Source organism: Anomaloglossus baeobatrachus, chromosome 5 (genome assembly GCF_048569485.1).
Source record: "Anomaloglossus baeobatrachus isolate aAnoBae1 chromosome 5, aAnoBae1.hap1, whole genome shotgun sequence".
NCBI lineage: Eukaryota > Metazoa > Chordata > Amphibia > Anura > Aromobatidae > Anomaloglossus > Anomaloglossus baeobatrachus.
In genome coordinates this window covers 520,510,678-520,533,875 of record NC_134357.1, presented here as the reverse complement: position 1 = coordinate 520,533,875, position 23,198 = coordinate 520,510,678, and the positions used below count along the sequence as shown (strand labels likewise).

Sequence of the window (23,198 nt, the reverse complement as noted above, 5' to 3'; positions counted from 1 at the left end):
GCCAAACATTAACAACAGCAATAACATGTCTGTACTGCAAGAGTAAAATGTAAGGAGATCGATCCCCGTTTTTTTACATTTTGTCTCTAAAACTCAATGATTTAAAAATGGAGCAAAAATAAATGTTTGGGTTTTTTTTGTTTACATGTCAAATCTTTCTGTTGGTAAAATCCACTAAAAAAACTCTGTGTCCCGATGACTATGGGATAGCAGGAAACAGGGGCTCCTACGCTGACCCTCAAGCTAGGGAGCCCTAAGCTATCGCTAACCTTAGGGATATTCGTAATGGTGGAGAGGCCTGAGTCTCCTTCCTGGCCCTGCTCCTGACCTGTCCTGATACCCCTTCCCCCAGGGAGGAACAGGACAGGAGTGAGCTGAAATCTCAGAAATAGACAGACAGGGGAAACCAAAACTCTGTCACATAACACACACACATAGAGGTATAAGACATTAAGGGATTAGGAGGAAAACAAGAGCAGGAAGGAAGCAACAAGAAAACAGGGGTACACTCCACAACTGCTCCAAGCAAAAAGCAACACTTTCACCAGAAAGTCTGGGACACCAAAGCTCAAAGACCAACACAGAAAGACCTCTAGCATGCCTCTGGCATGGGTAGAAGATTTTATCCAGCATAAATAGGAGAGGTAATCACCTAGTGACTCCCGTCAAGAAACCACTAAGATGTCAATATGTCTTAAAACCTCATTTTATTATAACATTTAAAATCAATGACAGTATACGTTTAGCAGAATAGGGCAGTGAAAATCACAAGTGCAAATCCCTCCTAACAGAGAAAGGGTGAGTGCATCATTCAGGTCTGTGCATTGTTATTGTATTGGTCATGTGGTTTAATAACTTTTATGTATGCTGAATAGTTGGGAAGTCCATGGGGAGGAACGCTTATAATTTGATGCCCTATGGGCTAATCATTGTGGTAACGTGTTACTGCGTTGCCTCCCACATGATCTTGTAATAGTGAATGTAAGGAAATTAACCTTCATGTGGTAGTGAGGTTGGGCCCGATAGGAGGTAGATGCCCGTAATTGTGTATCATTTTGAGTATGTATTATGGACTAACATAGGGCTGGTACCTTTCCCTCGGGCTCACCCTGACTTTAAATACTACGGATTTATGTGTTGTGCCCTCTATGTATACATGATTTATGATCAAATTTGACTGTCATTGGAGTAGAGTCCGACTGCTTGGTATTATCATGCTGGCAATTTATAGCCTGTAGGATACATTTAAACACTCTTTTTCACTCTTGCTTCCTATTTACACGGCCAAAGGAGTCTCTATAACTGACAGCATGACAATGTGAATATTTGTATGTTGTCAATTGACCTGCAATGATATCTTGGTGTGCCCGCACTCACCCCTTCTCTGTTAGGAGGGATTTGCACTTGTGATTTTCACTGCCCTATTCTGCTAAACGTATACTGTCATTGATTTTAAATGTTATAATAAAATGAGGTTTTAAGACATATTGACATCTCAGTGGTTTCTTGACGGGAGTCACTAGGTGATTATCTATATATGATGTCGTCTGGTAAATGATATAATGTGGTACATGTGGTATGATAAATAGGAGAGGAGCAGATGTGATCAAAGGAGTCTCACAAGCAGACTAGCAGAGATTGCTATGCTGCCTATTAATTAGCACTAGGCAGGTCAACGCCAGACTTTGCATTTGTTGATCCCTGACACTAGAGAAACCATCGGGTGGAGTATCTAAATCTACAATATGATCAGAGACCAACGCCGCCATGGCAGTCGGCAAAGTTTGTGCAAAACTCCGTGCAACATTCTGTGTGAAGAAAGCCTAAAAATGGTCAAGACATAATTGTAGCAGCCAAAGATTAAGTAGAATCTGTGACTTTTCTGAATTTAGTGGTCACTACTCACCTGGGTAGTCATATGTAGGAATCTCCACTTTAAACCACTCATCACCCCTCACATAGCTCTCTGTAGTATTAATACTGGTCAGATCTTCACCCTGAAAGAAATATTGTAAAGTCACAGATAGATGGAGAAGTCGCATCTAGAATCAGCTCTAATTCTGCCATCTCCACCGTTCTCATTACACAAGTCTAAAACATATAATACTGGTGGTTAAAGCAAGACTGAGCACAAGCCCTTCACAGCCGTCTACACATCATAGGGAGATTTCATGACACCTTCTCTCCATCTACCTGATGATCCTGAGGAACATTGGGAACTTCTTGTTTACAGTCCTGAGGAAGAAGAGGACGGGGACATCTCTCTGGTGTTGTCCTCTCACTGGATAGAACTGGAGGAAACACATTAAGGGAATTAATTCACTCTTTACATACAAATAGTTGTAGGTCATGTGTATTTAGCCCTGTCTATTACCTGGTGATGTGAGGGGCTGGTAAACCTCCATCATGACGTCCTTGTACAGATCTTTGTGTCCTTCTAAATACTCCCACTCCTCCATGGAGAAATAGACGGTGACATCCTGACACCTTATAGGAACCTGACACATACAATGATACCGTCATCCCCCGATCTCTTCATAGCATTACTGTATAATGTCCCAGCATTCCCAGCAGTGTCACCTCTCCAGTCAGCAGCTCAATCATCTTGTAGGTGAGTTCTAGGATCTTCTGGTCATTGATGTCCTCATGTATCGGGTGGTGAGGTGGAGGCCCCGTGATTGGGCTCAGGGGTCTTCCCCATCCCTCAGACACAGGGTCCTGACAGCGCTCACTAGAGATCTTCTTCACTACTGTGTAATCCTGATTATGGAGAGACACATTAATAAATCTCACTACAGACATTTCCAGAGTCCTCACCTCTCCAGTTCTGTCCATCTGTTATTCCCATAGATAAGAATGATGTAATGTGACGTCATCAGAATCTCTCACCTCTCCAGTAAGCCGGAAGAGGATCTCTAGGGTGAGGTGTAATATCCTCTCCACCATCTTGTCCCTGTCCCTATCCATCCTTAATGAGTCAATCAAGAAAATTCTCTCATATAGAAAATCTCCACTCAGAGGATCCGATATTGTAGAGACCTGAATGGGGAGAAGATGGCGATGTAACATCATAAACATTCATGTAAGTAATCTCCAGAGCTGTTACCGGATTCACATGATCACTATGTCCGTTTTGCCCTCGGTATAGCACACAATCCAATTATAGTCACATACACTTATGCGGTTTTGTTAATCAGAAATTTCTGCTATCTGAGATAGCCCTAATTATCAACTACAAGAAGAGGGAGGTGCTGGAGCCACCTCTGTTTAGAGAATTGATGGGTCAATCAATACTAACTGTCCAGTTGGAGCTAACGAGGTTAGTGGTAAATAAAGATGCCCTCTCTGAATGCCATACGACAGTGATGCAGACCAGTTGTATAATAACCCTCGGTGTCCCATGTCTGATAATTGTTGGCCGGTGATTCTCCTGCTGTCTACTGTGATCTCTGCTGTTTTTTTTATCAATCATTATTAGTATTGGTCCTGATCTCAACAGATGCCTCACATCCTAATCCCAAATTCTCCCAGTCCCTGTTCTAGTCCCGGCTCAATCTACAGTACCACGTTAATCTGTGCAGATGCAGGAGCTATGTGCTCAATTTTCAGTGAAGAGCATCTTTTCCTGCTATTGGTAAGCTCTAACCATTGTTGTGATTTGCTTTATTATATACTGTATATTCATATTATTATCCATATCCTGTTAATCCCTTGATCTGTTCTTTTACTTCCTTTGATGTTTCATTCGAGGAAAGTTTGAAATGAGACATCACAGGAGGATGGCGCTACAATCACTTCTCGACAGCTTAAAAGCTGGGGTCACACTAAACGACAGCGACAACGACGTCGCTGTTACGTCACCATTTTCTGTGACGTAGCAGCGACCTTGTAAGTCGCTGTTATGATCGCTGCTTAGCTGTCAAACACAGCAGCCGAAGCAGCGATCATAACGACACGCGTCGCTGTTCTGCAACATGTGCAGAGAGCAGGGAGCCGCGCACACTGAGCGCTGGCTCCCTGCTCTCCTAGCTACAGTACACATCGGGTTAATTACACGATGTGTACTGCAGCTACATGTGCAGAGAGCAGGGAGCCGCGCACACTGCTTAGCGCTGGCTCCTTGCTCTCCTAGCTACAGTACACATCGGGTTAATTAACCCGATGTGTACTGCAGCTACATGTCACAGTGCAGAGAGCAGGGAGCCGCGCACACTGCTTAGCGTTGGCTCCTTGCTCTCCTAGCTACAGTACACATCGGGTTAATTACACGATGTGTACTGCAGCTACATGTGCAGAGAGCAGGAGCCGGCGCTGGCAGCGTGAGAGCGGCGGAGGCTGGTAACGAAGGTAAATATCGGGTAACCACCTTGGTTACCCGATGTTTACCTTGGTTACAGCTTACCGCAGCGGCCAGATGCCGGCTCCTGCTCCCTGCTCGCTTCATTTCGTTGCTCTCTCGCTGTCACACACAGCGATCTGTGCGTCACAGCGGGAGAGCGACGACCAAAAAATGAAGCTGGACATTCAGCAACGAGCGGCGACCTCACAGCAGGGGCCAGCTCGTTGCTGGACGTCACACACAGCGACAGCGACGGGACGTCGCTGCAACGTCACAGAAAATGGTGACGTAGCAGCGACGTCGTTGTCGTTGTCGCTGTGTGTGACACCACCTTAACTCTGATTGATTCTTGTTTGGACTATTGCAATTCTCTACTAATCACTCTCCCTCTCACTAAACTCTCCCCTCTACAATCCATCCTGAGTGCACCAGCCAGTATCATATTTCAATCCAACTGCTACAGCATTGCCTCCACCCTGTGCCAGCCATTGCACTGGCTGCCATCCATTACAGAGTCCAATATAAACTTATCACTCTCACCCACAACGCTTTCCACAGTTTTGCACCACTCTGCATCTCCTCCCTATTGCTGTCTACCACCCAGACCCATGTTACCTGTTTCACTAATGACATCCTCTATAATCCAAATCTTACTCTCCTTTCTCAATAATTTCTCTTGTTCTCTGACATATACTACCCCAGACAATTTGGTTAGTTCCTAGTAGTGACAGTTTTAAGAATGCCCTAAAAATGGATTTCTTTAGGTTGGTCCACCACTTCACTAATCTATCAAATTCCTGCTCTCCCTTCCTAACTTTCCCTCATAATCTTCCTCAGATAGATAATCTTGTTTCCACACTATGCACTCAATAACACTTTGTATCTGTACTTCTAGATAATGGCTGGTGACCAGTTCATGTAGTGATTTTTGAATGACCCTATTTATTTAAGACATGATAGGTGGACCACACACCACAAATACTTTTTACATTTTGTGTCTCCCCTATTTCATCATAGATATTGCGAGGATAGCACTCATTCCTCTTGACACTTGTTGAATTATATGTTACACTGTAATGTTTTATTTTGTGTGTGCACGTGCTGAGGAATATGTTGGTGCTCTAGAAATACAGCAGTGCTGATGATGGAGGGAGACAGAGAGAAGTGACCCATCACTGCCGCCATGCAGATTCCGTGCAAGCCGCTTAGTTCAATGAATCAAGAAGTCATCAGGTGGTGGTGATAAAAGCAAGATGAGTGACAGCAGCTGGTATCACTTACCCTACTTCTATCACTGCACCCTGATAATGATTTGTTTTAGTGAGTGAGGCAGTAAGCACAAAAGATGTGCGGGAGTGGTGAGAGAAGATGCAGTCACTTCTCTCTGTTTGCATCACTGTCACCACAATTTATTCAGGACTTCACTAGGGGACGGTGGTGACAGAAGCTGTGGTAAGTGACTGCAGCGCCATCCCTCGATGATGTTTTATTTCAGTAACGATGATAGAAGCAAGAAAGAAGTGAAAGCAGCTCCAGCCTCCTATGATTTGAAGTTTGAGACTCCCTTTAAACAAAACGTTATATGAAGTAAAATAAAAAAGCAGTTGGGATTAGCTATATATATGGAAAATGGTGGTTAATTGTATAATAAGTCATATTATATCAGTGGTTAGGGGTTAAGATAGTTATTTATAAAGGACATTTTAGTTATCAGACAACCCCTTTAAACTTCTGCAAAAGGACTTTTTCTTTCAGTTACTAATTTTTACATTCGTACGACCTCATCGTGAGTATCCTGAAGACACAAAGCATTGGTCAGAGACAAACATCACTAATCGGCATCTGAGCTCAAGGTTTGGTGTCATTTTTACTCTAAGCTGTAAAAAAAAAATCATTAACAAATATGTAATAGTTTTTCTTGGATTCCAACAATCTCAGCAAACTGTGAACAACATTACAAATGAAGGAGTTCCAGGAATTGCTCTGATTGCTAAATTCTCCCATTCTTATGTGAAGGCAAGGAAAATTATTCACTAGATTTTCTGCTGCTCTCTGGGTTCACGAGTCTAATTTACACACTGAAAGATTTGATCTTGAGTAGGGCTTAGCGGATCTGAACTGTAAAAATCCGGATCCGCACGGTTTCAAAGATTTCCAAGCGCCGGATACGGAATTCCAGGTGCACAATCTGGATCCGGCACTTAAGAAAATAATTGAAAAATAAAGAAAAATAGAAATAAAACATCGTTTCATATGGCGGCACACTGCTTCCGGGTCACACATTCACTTCCTGTACTGTGCATCGTATACACACAGCTTTCCGTGTTTTCCCCGCCCATCGGCCATCCTCTCATCTGTGATTGGTTGCAGGCTGTGATAGTATTTGCCTGCCATGCAGTCATTGCGGCTCAGTCATTGTCTGCACAGCCAATGTAGTGCCCCATGGGGGAGGTGTTTTAACCTACTCGTTACCGGGCCGGGGGTGCAGATTCTCCTGTGTCATCACGGGGTGGCCTGGCCCGGTTCTGTTGCCTTGAGGCGTACAGGAAGGAGGATTGGAGGGTGGCAGGAAGGATGGAGGTAGTAGTCGGGGGTTTAGGAAAGTCTATCAGGATCGTGACACCACCTGTGGTATGCGGCCAGAGTTGAGGGCCTCGGCTGCAGGGTCTCTCGCCGGGGTAGATGTTAAATGCAGCCGGGATGGTGTCGCTCCCTACAGGCGGAGCGGGATTACCCTGGTGAGGATGCCGGGGATATAAAAGGTCCCCGTTTGCGCCGCAGCGCTGGGCGTCAGCGCCGGTTAAAGAAGAGGCAGAGACAGGGACTGCGGTTCCAGGTGTTTTTACTCACAAGTCTTTCAGACGCTGCCCGGGGTACCGTTCTCTGCCAAAATGGGCTCCAGTCGATCCCGGATCCGTGAAAGGTCAAGTCCCGTGTGTGTGTCAGCCTGTGAGCTCTCTCATCCTTTTATGCGCTAAGTATCGGAGCCTCATGGCGTGAAGAACTTGAGGGTCCGATGTCAGTAAAGTGTGTCTCGTTCTGTATGCTGGTAGTGCGGTTCCGTTATGGGCCCAGTCCTCAACCCCGGATCCGATATGCTATTTGCTGCAGACTCATGGGATGGGTCCGGTGACTTTCTATAGCCGTTCCCTGCGACCCTTGCAGAGTTGATAGACAATGTAAAGTATGGCTGCCCTAGGAATCTGTATCCCGACAGCGCCATTCCTGTGAAAGCAGCTGCCCTTGCTTCTCCCCAGCGACTGTGTTGAATGCCTTGGCCCACAGAGCTGTGCGTCTGCTCTACTCTGTGTCTGCAGCTGAACTCTCTGTAGTTGTGGTGTTGTGTGTTCTGAGCTGTTGTCCCCAGTCGCTACCACCAGCTGGTTCACTACTCTCACTAGGTCAACCTGCTCTTCCCACTGTGCTCCTAACTCCCCCTGGTGGTTGCTTCTCCCTGACCCTGAGTCCCCAGTCCAGTGGATCTGGGGAGCCCCTTGTGCGGTGGCGTCCTGTAAACCCACCGCTGTAGTGGCCCCCTACTGTGATCCTGGCCCAGTCCCCATTGGGGAGGGCAATCCTTTGACTGTATGTTTGTGTGTGTATAAACCGGCCTCGACCTTCCCTGGACCTAGGATGAGTACTACACCCTAATGGGGGTGCAGTACCCTGTGGCGCCAGAAGCCGCAGGGGCACCACACCAGCGGTCGTGCTCTATGGCCGCTGGCTATGTAGCAGAGCTGAAGCAGCATGGGACCTCGTGTGGATTACGCTAGACCTGCAGGTGTGTTGGGGGCTAATAAAGTGGTGAAGGAGGGTGTGTGTTTTGTACTTTACTCCAAATAAAGGATTTTTCTCTGTGTCTGTGTTTATTTACATTCATTTACAGGTTAGTGTGATGCAGGTATCTCATAGACACCTGTGCCATTACTATCGGTTTAGCTACGGTTTAGTAGCTGTGCACTGCTATTAACCTCTTATTACCCCGATTGCCACCGCTACAGGGCAATCGAGAAGAGTCGGTATTACACCGGGATTGTCACATCTAATAGATGCGGCAATACCAGGCGGCTGCAGGCTGAGAATACCAGCCCCCAGCCGGCATTATCATGGCTGGGGATGAAAATTAGGGGGGGACCGCACTTTTTTTTTTTTAAATTATTTATTTAAATCAGGGGTGGGGAACCTTTTTACTGCCGGGGGCCATTTGGAATTTCCTACTAACCTTTGGGGGCCGCACAACATTATCAACTTGAAAAATAACCCAGCTATATTTGGTCAAACGATTAATTAACTCACCCCTACTGTGGAGGCAGGAGATGCTTCTGTTTGGTGTGACTGTGATGTTCGGTGATATTGATCATCTTGTGTCTCACAGCTGCTTTTCTAGGTTTGTCTCGGTCTGGAGATGCTGGGGGCATATAGATCACAGGAGGGGCTGGGGTGCATAAATTACAGGAGACACTGGGAGTACACATCACAGGAGGGGCTGGGGCATATATATCAGTAGGGGGGCATGGACAGCCTTGGCTGTGGCACAGACAGCACTAGGTGGCTGCACGGACTGCACTAGGTGGCTGCACGGACTGCACTAGGTGGCTGCACGGACTGCACTAGGTGGCTGCACGGACTGCACTAGGTGGCTGCACGGACTGCACTAGGTGGCAGCACGGACTGCACTAGGTGGCAGCACGGACTGCACTAGGTGGCAGCACGGACTGCACTAGGTGGCAGCACGGACTGCACTAGGTGGCAGCACGGACTGCACTAGGTGGCAGCACGGACTGCACTAGGAGGCAGCACGGACTGCACTAGGAGGCAGCACGGACTGCACTAGGAGGCAGCACGGACTGCACTAGGAGGCAGGAGGGCACAGACAGCAGTAGCAAGTTCAGACCACTGGGGGGTACATAGTACTGAGGGGTGGCACACAGCACTGGGGAGCACGGACAGCATAAGGGGGCACAGACAGCACTGACCGTGGCATGGACAGCACTGGTGGCAGCATGGACAGCATTAGGTGGTGCGGACAGCACTGGGGGGGCATAGACATCACCCAAGGGGTACAGACAGCACTAGTGGAGCACACACTGTACTAGGGGTGTACTCAACATTAGGGGTACACACAGCATTAGGGGGTACACACAGCATTAGGGGGTACACACAGCAGTAGGGGGTACACACAGCAGTAGGGGGTACACACAGCACTGGGGGGTACACACAGCACTGGAGGGGTACACAACACTGGGGGGTACACACAGCATTAGGGGATACACACAGCATTAGGGGATACACAGCACTGGGAGGTACACACAGCACGAGGGGGTACACAGTACTGGGGGGTACACAGCATTGAGGGGTACACACAGCACGAGGGAGTACACAGCACTTAGCGGGGGGGGGCGTAAGCGATGGGTTGCGTACTCACAGTGAGGGGGAGGAGGAGTCACACACACAGCAGGTCCGGGAGGCTGGTAAATCTGCTGCAGCTCTTCTGTGACATATCCCAGCGTGCTGCTTACCCCGCCCACCAGAGCACACTAGCACAGGCCGGGGTTAAGCCTAGAATGTATGGGCTGCAGTCAGGTCCTGGAAGTCAGGATCTGGATAGCATCTACCCTCAAGGCATCAGGCAGTGAGATTTAAAGGGCCGGCAGCCGGGAAAAGCGCGGCTGCTGCCAGAGCACAGCGGTCCCTGGGAATGTGCTTGGGGGCCGCATAAAAAGTCGTCACGGGCCGTATACGGCCCGCGGGCCGGAGGTTCCCCACCCCTGATTTAAATAATAATAAAAAAAAAAGCCACATCACCGATACAACCATGTACACTTCTGACAGAAGCGTGCATATGTTTCTGTGTACATGCACGCTCATGCTCAGAGAGCGCAGGCTGTGTCGGCTGATGTCATGTCAGACTTCTACAAGTCTGGCAGCGCATCACCGGCACAGACGCGCACACTTCTGACAGGAGCGTGCATGTGTTTCTGAAAGACATGCACGTTCACCATATTGACCCGCAGACACTTGCACTGCTTTCCCAACCCACTGGCTGTCCTGCCGCCTGTGAGTGGTTGCAGCCAGCTGATACGCTACCAGCCAGCTCCGGAAAGGAAAAGCATGACCTGGAAGGAGTTTGCCGCCATGACACATCCTCGGGTGAGTACACCGCACGCGCTCCTACCCCCCTATCCCCTCCTCAAACGTTTTTAATCTCCGGATTCTGGTCCCGGATTTTGGCGGATTCGATCAACTCTAATCTTGAGAGACTGGTGGTTCTAATAAACTGGCCATTCCAAGTATGATACTGGTGAATAAACAAGACTGAGCACAAGACCTTCACAGCCATCTACACATCATAGGGGAGATTTCATGGCACTTTCTCTCCATCTACCTGATGATCCTGAGGAACATTGGGATTTTCTTGTTTACAGTCCTGTGGAGGAAGAGGACGGGGACATCTCTCTGGTGTTGTCCTCTCACTGGATAGAACTGGAGGAAACACATACAGGGACTGAATTCATTCTTTACATACAGATAATTATAGGCTGTGAGTATTTAGTCCTGTCTATTACCTGGTGATGTGAGGGGCTGGAGATCCTCCATCATGACATCCTTGTACAGATCTTTATGACCTTCTAAATACTTCCACTCTTCCATAGATAAATAGATGATGACATCCTGACACCTTATAGGAACCTGACACATACAATGATACCGTCATCCTCCGATCCCTTCATATCGTTACTGTATAATGCCCCAGCATTCCCAGCAGTGTCACCTCTCCAGTCAGCAGCTCAATCATCTTGTAGGTGAGTTCTAGGATCTTCTGGTCATTGATGTCCTCATGTATCAGGGGGTGAGGTGGAGGCCCCGTGATTGGGCTCAGGTGTCTTCTCCATCCCTCAGACACAGGGGCCTGACAGCGCTCACTAGAGGTCTTCTTCCCTACTGTGTAATCCTGGTTATGGAGAGACATATTAATAAATTTCACTACAGACATTTCCAGAGTCCTCACCTCTCCAGTTCTGTCCATCTGTTATTCCCATAGATAAGAATGGTGTAATGTGACGTCATCAGAATCTCTCACCTCTCCAGTAATCCGGAAGAGAATCTCTAGGGTGAGGTGTAATATCCTCTCCGCCATCTTGTCCCTGTCCTTATCCATCCTTGATGTGTCAGTCTGGAAAATTCTCTCATATAGAAGATCTGAGAGGATCCGATATTGTAGGGACCTGAATGGGGAGAAAATGACGATGTAACATCATAAAGATCCCATATAAGAAATCTCCGGAGCTGTTACCGGCTTCACATGATCACTACATCCAGTCCTGGCCCCGTCCTATTTCCGGTATAACACACAATCCAATTATAGTCACACACAGAGATTTATCACAGAATATCTCCAATCCAGCACCAAAGACAAAACTAATCTACAAGGAAAATCTAAAATATCTGAATTAATAAATATTTCATAAAAGAAGACAAAAAGTGCAGGGAAAATTAACAGAGATAGGAAAGGCAGAATGGCGCCCAGAGTTCGTGCGTGCGCAGATGGAGCTCCTGGCTCAAGGTATCATCTGCGCACGCGCCGTCTCAGGTCCATTGACATCCCAGCAGCGGACTTAAGGAAAATGACGCCTGGAGGTGGTGCGTACGAAGATGACATCTCGGCTTGTCATAACGCCGATAACTCAATCTTCGCATGCGCCTACTCTGCCCACCATTTCTTTGAAGCCCGTACCACCGACATCTTCAGAATGGCCCGTGCCTCACCGCCCACAGCGAGCACCAGCACAGAGCTGCAGTCTGCAGTGAGCACCTGGGCCCCACTCCGCACTACCCGCAGCATCTCCATACTCCACCACCGCCCCTGCCTCCTGTGACCCCGCTCCACCATCGCTGCCATCCCTCCTTCCCGGTAGGACACCACCAAATTATAAAACGGACCCCATATTTTTTTTTAACTTCTTTTGTTTCTCTAAATTTGGAGTGCATCTTATAATCCAGTGCGTCTTATAAAACTAAAAATATGGCAATTGACTTGATTAGTAAAGAGGAAAAAAAATCGAAATGTAATTATTTGCTCTGAACAATACTTGGAAGGTGTACATTGTGTTTCATATGCTATTTTTCACTATAATAAAAAGAATATTGAAAAGAAAAGAAAAAAATCAAAATGTACCCCTAAATTGTATAAATAAAAGAAACAACTCACCTCACAAAATAAAATAACCATCACACAGCTTGGCTGATGGTAATATAAAAAAGTCTCGGAGAAAACAAAACTAAGAGAATAGTAAACACACTATCCATCTTTGTATCTACGTAAGCGTACTGACCTGAAGAATCATGTTTCAGGTGATGTTTAATACACAATGATCACCGGAACAATAAAGCCCCAAAAAACGATGGCAGAATTACTTTTCTTTGTCCATTTCACTGCATTTGGAATTTTTTTGCCATTTCTCGTACTCTATATGGTAAAATGAATGGTGCCATTCAAAACTACAAATCTCAATACTACCGTCCTGCAAAAAAACAAGCCCCGATACGGCCACGTCAGTGCAAAACTAATAATAGTTTTGAAAGGGAGAAGTAAAAAAGCTAAATATTTCAAGACAGTGACAACATGGAGCGGGCGACGGCCATAATGGAGACTGTACAGTAACAGAGCAGCGAGTGGCGTCAGGAGGGAAGTGACCCAATCTAATCCCATACAGACAGATCTCCTGATGGAGCCGCACAGACGGGAACACGTTCTGTCTCCTGGAGTGTGAGCGCAGCACTGAGGGGGTTACTGCGCCCAGTAATGGGGAATCTCCACATACCTCCACCTGCAGAGCTGCACACTAGATATATGGCTGCTCTGTGCTTCCAGGACCTGTAATGATGTCACAGTCATGTGACCAGACTTCTCTTGTGTGGGTGGAGCCATTCTAGGGTTGGCAGAAAACCGCCGCATGTGAGAGAAGAAACTGGAAAAGTTGTGACAGGTAATGAGGGACGAGGTCCAACTAGGATCAATCTCTGTGGAGGCTCCTGCACTTTATAACTTTGCGTCTTGTTCTTATGAAATATTTAATAAAAATGTAAATGTTTTAGTTTTTCTTTGTAGATTTCTTTTGTGTCTTTGGTGCTGGATTGGAGATATTCTGTGATAAATCTCTGTGTGTGACTATAGTTGGATTGTGTGTTATACCGGGGGCAGGACGGGGCCAGGACTGGATGTAGTGATCATGTGAAGCCGGTAACAGCTCCGGAGATTTCTTACATGGAATCTTTATGACGTTACATCGTCATCTTCTCCCCATTCAGGTCCCTACAATATCGGATCCTCTCAGATCTTCTATATATGAGAATTTTCCTTATTGACCCATCAAGGATGGATAGGGACAGGGACAAGATGGTGGAGAGGATGTTACACCTCACCCTAGAGATCCTCTTCCGGCTTACTGGAGAGGTGAGAGATTCTGATGACGTCACATTACATCATTCTTATCTATGGGAATGTGACGGGTTCCTTCTCTGATCTCAATCAATCAACAGAGCGAGAGATGGGTAACAATCCAGAAATCCTTTATTCAATGCAAATCAGAAGATAAATAAAATAATCCATCACACAGAGGATAAATTAGTCCAGTAATGGCATAAATGCCTCGGAGATCAGTCAAAATCCTCCAGCAGTCCTTTTCCAAGGAAATCAGGGTTTCTTAACAACTTTCTGGGGTGCTGCCTTGAGCTGCAGCTTCTCCCCCAGATGATGAATCTTCCTGTCCTCTCTTAAAGTTCTCAGACAGACTGAATAATCCCCCAGGTAAACAGAGAAGGGTGGATTCCAGGCCCCCCTCCCCCACACCTAGGGACATAAGCACTGCTGGGGGTTATAAACCTGCAGACATGACAAATAATACATAGAATGGACAGAGCACCCCAATTAAAATATGAACCTACACAAAATTATACACAACCCACAATATCACACCATCACAACCTCTCCCTCCTTCTTAATAAGTGAGTACGCCATGAGGTTTACACAGACCTCTGGCTACCTCACTTAAGTCTATGTTGCTCAGCTGTCGATAGTCCCTTGTACAGCGGTAATGTTGTAAGGACAAGCTTCCCTTTGTGTCCTCCTTCACTCAAACTGTGTTTACTGCACCCAGAAATCGGCATTGTAGATCTACCACATCAATTCCTAGGAGAATATCTGCAGGCTGGCCGCTCATCACCCCAACCATGCATTGTTTGACCCCAAAGTCAAAGTCCAGATCTACAGTTGCTTTTGGAATATTCCTCCTTTGTCCTCCAGCCAATTCAATAACAATCCCTGGTCCATGATGTATCGCCTCTGGCCGAACCACTCGGTGATCAGCTATTGTGAGAAATGCCCCAGAGTCACAAAATCCAATAACTCTCTGTCCATCCAGAACACCCTCCTGTAAGTGCTTACTTTTATGGTAAGAGGAACTCGCGGCTGTGGCTCGCACCCCATAAACCCCTAGTGGCCGACTGAGTGTCTCAGTCATTAGGCAAGTCAACTCAAAGGGGTGAGAACTCTTCCCCCATTGTATTCAAGGTGTGTGGCATACGCTCTCTGACCCATTCCCGTATTTCTGAAGGGCACTTGTAAAGAAATTGTTCTATAAGAAATACCTGTATAACGCATTTTCCGCTTCCAGCCATCTCCGACATGCCTGGGACATCTTATGGGCATACATCCTAGACGATCACCCCTGTGGTGCATGGGAGGTCTCGGAACTGTGCCCATGTGAGTCTGGGTGATAGCATGGTAATCCAGGATAGTCCACTTTACAATGTTGTAATCCCGATTCTGCTGTGAGTCAATGGTGCGATAAGCCTCTGCCAGGCTTCCCTTCAGGATTCCCATTAACAAACGCATCCAGCTAGAGTGGGGCACCTTCATCAAGGCACCCTACTGCTCAAAGTCCTGGAAGAAACCCTCCACATCTCCGGAAGCCTCATCAAATGGCTTGAAGTCCGTCCGGGTAATCTGTACAGGCTCCTGGATTGCTGGGTTTACACTTCAACTCATAATACTCCCTCTGCCAGACACCATTGCTTCTTGTCTTCGCTGTGCTCGGCGAGCGGCCTCCTCCTTATACTCCTGAGATACATCTGGGCCCAGAACTGCCATTTCTTCTTCAAACCACACCAACCACTGGCTTTTTGGGGCAGGGATTCCCGTCTCCAGTGCTTGTCCGTTAGACATCTGGGAGGAGGTGGTCTGGCTAGCAGCCACCAGTGGCTCAATTAAGGCCTCTTTAGTCAGTCCCTGGTAGCTGAGGCCCAGATCTCTGTCTCTCTCCTGTAGACTGGATACGGTCCAGTTTCTGTACTCACTCTGTGGGTGGTTCTCCATTAGGTTGAGCTCTGTTGATCCCACCGCTGCCACCAGTTGTCACAGGGTCTTTCTCCGATATCACACAATCAACAGAGCGGAAGATGAGTGAACAATCCAGAGATCCTTTATTCCATGCAAATCAGAAGATCCATAAAATAATCCACCACACAAAAGATCAGTCAAAATCCTCCAGCAGTCTTTTTCCAGGAAAATCGGGGTTTCTCAACGGCTCTCTGGGGTGCTGCCTGTAGCCTCAGCTTGTCCCTCAGAGGATGAATCTTCCTGCTCCTCTCTTGAAGTTCTCAGACAGACTGAATAATTCCGAAGGTAAACAGATAAGTTGGGTGGATTCCAGGCCCCCCTCCCCCACACCTAGGGACAGAAGCAGTGCAGGGGGTTATGAACCTGCAGGCAGGACAAATAATACATAGAATGGACAGAGCACCACACCTAAAATACGAACCTACACAAAATTATACACAACCCACAATATCACACCATCACAGGGAATAACAGATGGACAGAACTGGGGGGGGGGGATTACTCTGGCATATCTGTAGTGAGATTTATTAATGTGTCTATACATAACCAGGATTCCACAGTAGTGAAGACCACTAGCGAGCACTGTCAGGCCCCTGCGTCAGAAGGATGGGAAAGACACAGGCTCACGGTATCATTGTATGTGTCAGGTTCCTATAAGTTGTCAGGATTTAACCGTCCATTTCTCCTTGGAGGAGTGGGAGTATTTAGAACACAAAGATCTGACTATCCTGTTTCTTGACTTGTCTGTGTAGTGAGTAGTGACTAGCATCACATTAAGACTGGCCTACTTTTTTTTTCTCTCCACTAGTATGGATCCTATTCATACACTGTGTGATCAGGTGACGGATCTGACCTAGGTGGCTCAGGATATGGTAAACCAATTTCAATTTATAATTTAGAGGATCAATTGAAAACCATTTATCTACTCTCTAAAACGTAACATTTATTATATTCATATTAAAAATACCTCTTTGTTATTAATTGTATCATCACAAGTAACATCAAAACCGTCCGACTGAGGAATCTTTATATAGTCCTGAGTACATCTTAGAACTAACTATGGTATCGGATGGAACGCAGCAGTGCTTTCTATGTTGTCAGCCTCTCTGCAGCACATGGCATTTCCGCAGCCTGTAGTGAGAGCGCACTCATTGGGCGGGCGGAACGCAGGAGTATTTTACAGGAAGTGCAGCCTTTCCTTGCTGCACTCAATATAATGAATGAGGAGGCGGTATTAAGATGCGTCCCACGTGGGTCGCTACGGACCACATGGTTTGTCCGCCCAATGAATGATTAGGTGGGCGTATAGCCGGATAACCAGCCACTTACAATGGGTTTAGTGCTGAAGTCATTTATGAAAACGAGGAATGGAACGCAGCGCAGCACAGCGTCCGATAGAGATTACTATCTGTGACAATGATACCGCCCACAGGCGGGAATTTTGAAAAACGGAAATGGCAGATTATGCCTGAGGTCTGGGGGGAGGGAACTATTACCCTTTATATACATTAATCTAGCACGCGCACCAGACATATGGATCTGATGCAGCAGTGAAACGCTGCCACTGCAGGCACTCACTAGCCACAGAGCCTTCCAGAGTATTGCTGCTGGGAGCTCTTACACTATCTATATTGAACATCGGATGGGGGGTTACAGAACTCCAATAGAATTCTAACTGAACCACACGAGGACTACACAGAACTCCTAATACATGGATTGATATGATGAGGAGGTATGTGCAATTCAATATGGGTCATATGTTAATCAAAGTGTCATAGATGTAATTAAGGAATGCTTACCCCTTTTCATTATAGATTGATGGCCCAAATTAACTAGGAATAATTTGATATACCGATATCCCCTGATGAACCCCAAGACGTTGGGGGGAAACGCGTCGGGATCAAGCTGGGATCAAGCTAGTCCTGGCAGGATAAGTACCGGGACCATAGGTCCATCATTCTAATTAGACCCATTAACTCATGTATGTTCTCAGCTGTACAGCCATATAGGTTAATCTATAGACTGAGAATTGAAATTTCAAGTATTTACATGAAATTTGGACATAACCCTTCGTATTGATTTCTATTATGACATATGACTGAATCTGCACTCCAGCACATTTTACCTGGTGGTGGGATAAGATTATCTTTATAGCGACAGGGGCAATTAGGGCTAGCCGCCGAGGAACGGGGGGCACCCAATAAATTAAGGTGTTTTTGACCTCCGTTGCCAGGTAGGGTTAACATCAGGGAATATTTAGACCCCCTTAGTTCATCATAACTATATACCTAATTAAATACAACAGGTGGTGTACACCCTTTGCCCACTGACCTATATTAGGACTTCACTGAACTATCACTAATCACGACTTTGATGTCCCCCTTTTTTGATATATCTGGAAATTTTTCCAATCTTCTAGCAATTGTTATAGTATTTTTAATATGAATATAATAAATGTTACGTTTTAGAGAGTAGATAAATGGTTTTCAATTGATCCTCTAAATTATAAATTGAAATTGGTTTACGATAATATGGCTGGCTTCCTATCGGGGCCATTAAATACGAATAGGTGGCTTAGTGATGCTGAGGAGGTATTCTCAGATAAAGCCCTAGAAATCACAACTACTGGCAAACCGAATCTTAAATCAGTATTTTTGGAATTACAAATGGCCTATATTAATAACACAAAATCTTGGTGGGAGGTCCAGTCACTGGAGCATTATATCAAACACAACATTGTGCCCAGGGGCCTCAGGGTTAACATTATACCAGCTGAAAGAACCAGAACACCACAACTCATTAAGAGGTGGGAAGAAGAGTCATTGGCCTCATCCCTGAGATTTATGAACATACTGCTGGAGGAGGAGAGGTGTACACTGGAAACAACTCAGAAGAATTTACATACAATTAGAGAAGAGGCCCTAAAATTCAAAGGGGACCCTGAGTTCCAGACAAAAGAACTGACATTACAGGCCACCATAGATAAATATCAGCAGAATATAAAAAATCGCAAACATAAGCGGTTCATTAGAGACCTCGAGGATTTCAAACATAAGCGAGCCTTTAATTGTCAGGAAGGGACAGGGGATATTTCATCTTCTGACATTTCTGATACGGAAAACAGACCAAGGGATCCTAGACCAAGGGTTAATAAGAATAGGGGGGAAAGACAGAGAGGGGGAAGAAGACGATGGGAACAAATGGGAAACAGGGACCATCAGGGACCCCCAGATTATCAGACTGCGGGAGGATCAGGTCAATCATCGGTACCCTTACCCTCTTATGGACCCTCTTCCTATACCCCCTCCTCTCAACCCCAAGCACCAGCACCGTCCTCTTTTTTAGGGATACGAGACCCTTATACATTCAGGGAAAGATACCCCAGAAATGTGAGAAAGTGGTAAAAATATCTGCAAAGGAGGGACATCAGATTTATAACTTGTCCACATATAGGCTATCAAAAACTGAGGAAATGGTACTGAATAGAGGCCTATCCTTTGTACCTACCACACACTTTGATTCTTTTACCTGGATTAAGGACATTGAACTCTTTCTAAGGAAGCTTAGATGGAGGAGGTTTTTTAGAATGAATGATTTGGCTGAATGCCGTAAACTAGGAATCCCTCTGGAATCCTTGGAGGACGTCAGGCTTCTAGCGGGCCTGTCGGAAGGTGATAATAATTCAATTGGCGTAGGTCCATTCACTGATATAAAATTAAAAAGTAAAAAGATGCCACCCGTGACGGACTGCAACAGCTTAGATATTTTTTCAAAATTAGTGGCAGACGAGATTAGGAACATTAAACCTAAAATGTCTAACTGTGAACCCAACCTGACACCTTGTGAGAGGGAAGCCCTCTCTAACCTGGAAAAAAATCAACTGATAACCATAAAGCCCTCAGATAAAGGGGGCAACGTTATAATTATGGATACACCAGACTATGTGAAAATGTGTATCAGAATATTATCTGATAGAGACACCTATGCTGTCCTCACGTCGGACCCCACTAGGGAATTCATGTTAGAACTTGAAAGCATGACATCAAAGGCCCTGGATAAATCTCTGATTTCTAGGGATGAATACAACTTTCTTAACAATCAATTTCCAACTATAGCTACGTTCTATTCTACCCCTAAGGTCCATAAAGATCTTCACCCCCTTAAGGGACGACCAATTGTTTCGGGTGTAGATGCACTGGGACAGAACCCAGGCATATATCTTGATAAAGTACTTCGCCCCTTTGTCACAACGCAACCATCCTATATTAGAGATACCACAGACTTACTGTGTAAATTGGATGGAATACAACTGGATGCCAATACCATTCTGGCATCCATTGATGTGGAGCAGCTGTATAACTGCATTCCACATGACAGGGGGCTAGAGGCGGTACAATTCTATCTGGATGCGAGAGGGAACCAATTTAGGGAACACAATGTATTTGTGATCCAACTTCTCACATTTGTACTTACCCGAAACTATTTCTTATTTAATAACCGATTCTACCACCAGCTCAGGGGCACCGCGATGGGGAGCCCCTGTGCCCCCATCTATGCCAACATGTTCCTGGGCTGGTGGGAGGATAGGGTGGTCTTTGGGGACGGGGATGTCATATGGGGACCCCAGATTACATTCTGGGGTCGTTACATTGATGACATCCTCGTCCTCTGGACGGGGGATGCAAGATCCTTTCAGGAGTTTGTTGCTAAACTTAACACCAATCAGCTAGGCCTAAAATTCACGTATGAGATAGGAGGGGACAGTTTGACCTTTCTTGATACAAAAATTTACAAATATGAAGATGGTACTTTGGGCACGAGTGTGTACCGCAAACCAACAGCTACTAATAGCCTCTTAAGGTGGGAGAGTCATCATCCCTTACCGTTACTTAAGGGAATACCAAAGGGGCAGTTCCTTCGTGTTAGAAGGAACTGTTCATCCCTTAGTGAGTTTAACAAACAAGCACAGCAACTGGGCGACCGGTTTTTAGCAAGAGGCTATCCTTCCCATGTCATTAAAACAGCCTTTAGGTCGGCACGAGATACCAACAGGAGAGACCTATTGACCCCACGTGTGAGACCAGCCGCTGAATCGATTACAAGACTTATTGGATCATATGACGACCAGAATCATAGAGTCATCAGTATTCTGAGACGTCACTGGGGTATTCTACAGGCAGACCCTGATCTTAAGGACTTCATCACCCCTTACCCAAGCGTCACCTATAGAAGGGGGAGAACCATTAAAGATATGGTGGTCCATAGTCATTTTGAGCAAAAAAGAGGGGAGGGAACTTGGCTGGATCGTAGACCGATTGGCACATTTAGATGAGGTTCGTGCAGTTATTGCCCATACATTGACCAGACAAAAACTTTTGTTAATCTGACTACAGGCAGAAGATTTTATATCAACAGTTTTGCCAACTGTCGGACAGAGGGAGTTGTCTACAGATGTACATGCTCGTGTCCACTGAGCTATATTGGCAAGACTAAACGCCAGCTTCGTATACGGATAGGAGAACACCTGGGGGACATAATACACAGGCGAGATACACCTATTGCCAGACATGTGATACAATGCCACCAGGGAAACCCGAAATCCATTCAATTCCAGGTTATTGAGGTCATATCGAAATCTCCAAGGAAGGGCAATTGGGATAAAAGAATCTTGCAGCGGGAGGCAAAATGGACCTATCTGCTTGATACACTCAATCCTAGAGGTCTGAATGAAGTTCTTAGTTTTGCCAGTTTTATCTAACAAGGGCTTCCTTTCTACCTTATTATTTCTACATTAGAAAAAACCCCGATATATTGGATTATAGACTAATTATTTCCAGTAAAGACACCTGGGAGAAGGGTGGAAATTCTTATTGGATATGAGATAAAATGAAAATAACATATTGAATTGCACTCCCCTCATCTTCCATATAGGAGATTGATACTGTAAAAGGACCCAGTATTGGGACCTCCTAATTGCATATATATGGTTAATCACTAAAAGTCAAACCCCCTCCCCCCTTCATTTTCCCTATATAAAACACTATTTAAAGGATGAAGGGTGCTACCAATTTTATTATAGGACTGGTACACATGATTTTTCATTTAATCCCCCAACCTCAATATTATGGTAATTGTGGAGACAAAACAGATGTGACAATATGGAAATTATACCAATTGTGCTCTTATGGGACAACTTGCTAATATTAGATACTAAAGGACTGAAGAGAAAATCTGAGGAGGGAAAAGGCGCAAGAAATAGGGTCTTACCCGGTATATGGGTTTAAGGCAAAAAGGGATGAATACACTCACCTGATCAGGTTGTGCCAGTCACAACCCCTGTGCAGACTTGTGTGAGTGCTGGAGTGGTTAAAGCAGCGGCCCCGTTAGAGAGAGCTATAACTGTTCAAAGTGAAAGGACGGGTTTTTTACCGCGCTATAAACCACAAAAGGTGTTTATAAAAATAAAGATTCTTTTATTAAAACATTCCTACGCGTTTCAGAGGCATGCACGCCTCCTTCTTCAGGGAAAAATATCATACAGATGTAAGAAATACAAGGGTTTATATAGGAGTATCCAGGAGAAGTCACGCTTCTGAAAGAAACCATTTATCTCATGACTCATAGCCACGAGGAGTGAGACTACGTCATGATTGAAAAAAACGTCATGATTGAAAAAAACACAATACTGCATGGTGTTACACGTTAAATAAAAGGGTTTTCCCTCTACCAGATTTATAATGGAGAGCGTACCTTTCGTGGAATAATTAAACCAGAAAAAAGAAAAAAAGAAAAAAAGAAAAAAGGGGACCGTTGTTTTTTTCGGCAAGAAAGAGAAAAAGAAAAAAGAGTAAAAGATGTTCAATATATGAGTATGATCGGACTTGAACCTAAGGGAGTGTCAAGGGGACAATGGGAGAGAAATTCTCTACCCACTATTCTATCCTTTGAGGGGTACTGTGAAGCAGTGGCTACGAGAGATCTATTAAATTGTGAACTATAAATCTATATATAAAAAAAGGGGATGTGTGTGATCCTTTTATTAGTGTTTATACAAAGATGAAAATTAGGATAGCCTGGGGCTTCCGTATAGGAACAAAAACGAGCTGATGTCTCTCTGAGGTGAACAGAAAGTGGATGTTACCTCAACGAGAGGGGGGGGGGAAAAATAAGATCGGGAAAAGAACAAGAATTCTTGCGAGGGGAATAGGTATCCCTATAGTGAAAGGGTAAATTAAAAGTTCGGACCGTGGGAAAAAATGAGGGGACGCATGCGTAGAGCAGAGAGAGTGAGCGGTTTCCAATAATGAAAGGTGGTGTGAGTTCAAACCGTGGGAAAAAACAGTACAGCGCATGCGCTGGACGGGGATTTGAGAGAAAGTAACCAAATCCACCGCTATATGCAGGAAAAAGGGGGGGGGGGAGGAGGGGAGTTTCGGGGCTTTGTGTTTTTAAGACTAGATG

At 45.5% G+C, this 23,198-nt stretch overlaps 1 protein-coding gene across 1 annotated transcript in view; it reads right to left on the bottom strand.

Moving 5' to 3' along the window:
* The window catches only part of LOC142312877 (uncharacterized), a 237,509-nt gene extending 224,301 nt beyond the window's left edge, over window positions 1-13,208 (bottom strand). The window contains exons 1-10 of the mRNA XM_075351861.1: window positions 13,162-13,208; window positions 11,421-11,565; window positions 11,112-11,291; window positions 10,906-11,029; window positions 10,725-10,822; window positions 2,890-3,039; window positions 2,581-2,760; window positions 2,375-2,498; window positions 2,194-2,291; window positions 1,907-1,997 (exon numbers count right to left, since the gene is read on the bottom strand). Coding sequence (XP_075207976.1) covers window positions 1,907-1,997; window positions 2,194-2,291; window positions 2,375-2,498; window positions 2,581-2,760; window positions 2,890-3,039; window positions 10,725-10,822; window positions 10,906-11,029; window positions 11,112-11,291; window positions 11,421-11,498 — 1,123 coding nt within the window. The 5' untranslated portion in view covers window positions 11,499-11,565; window positions 13,162-13,208. The remainder of the gene's footprint in view (window positions 1-1,906; window positions 1,998-2,193; window positions 2,292-2,374; window positions 2,499-2,580; window positions 2,761-2,889; window positions 3,040-10,724; window positions 10,823-10,905; window positions 11,030-11,111; window positions 11,292-11,420; window positions 11,566-13,161) is intronic.
* Window positions 13,209-23,198: the final 9,990 nt, after the last annotated feature.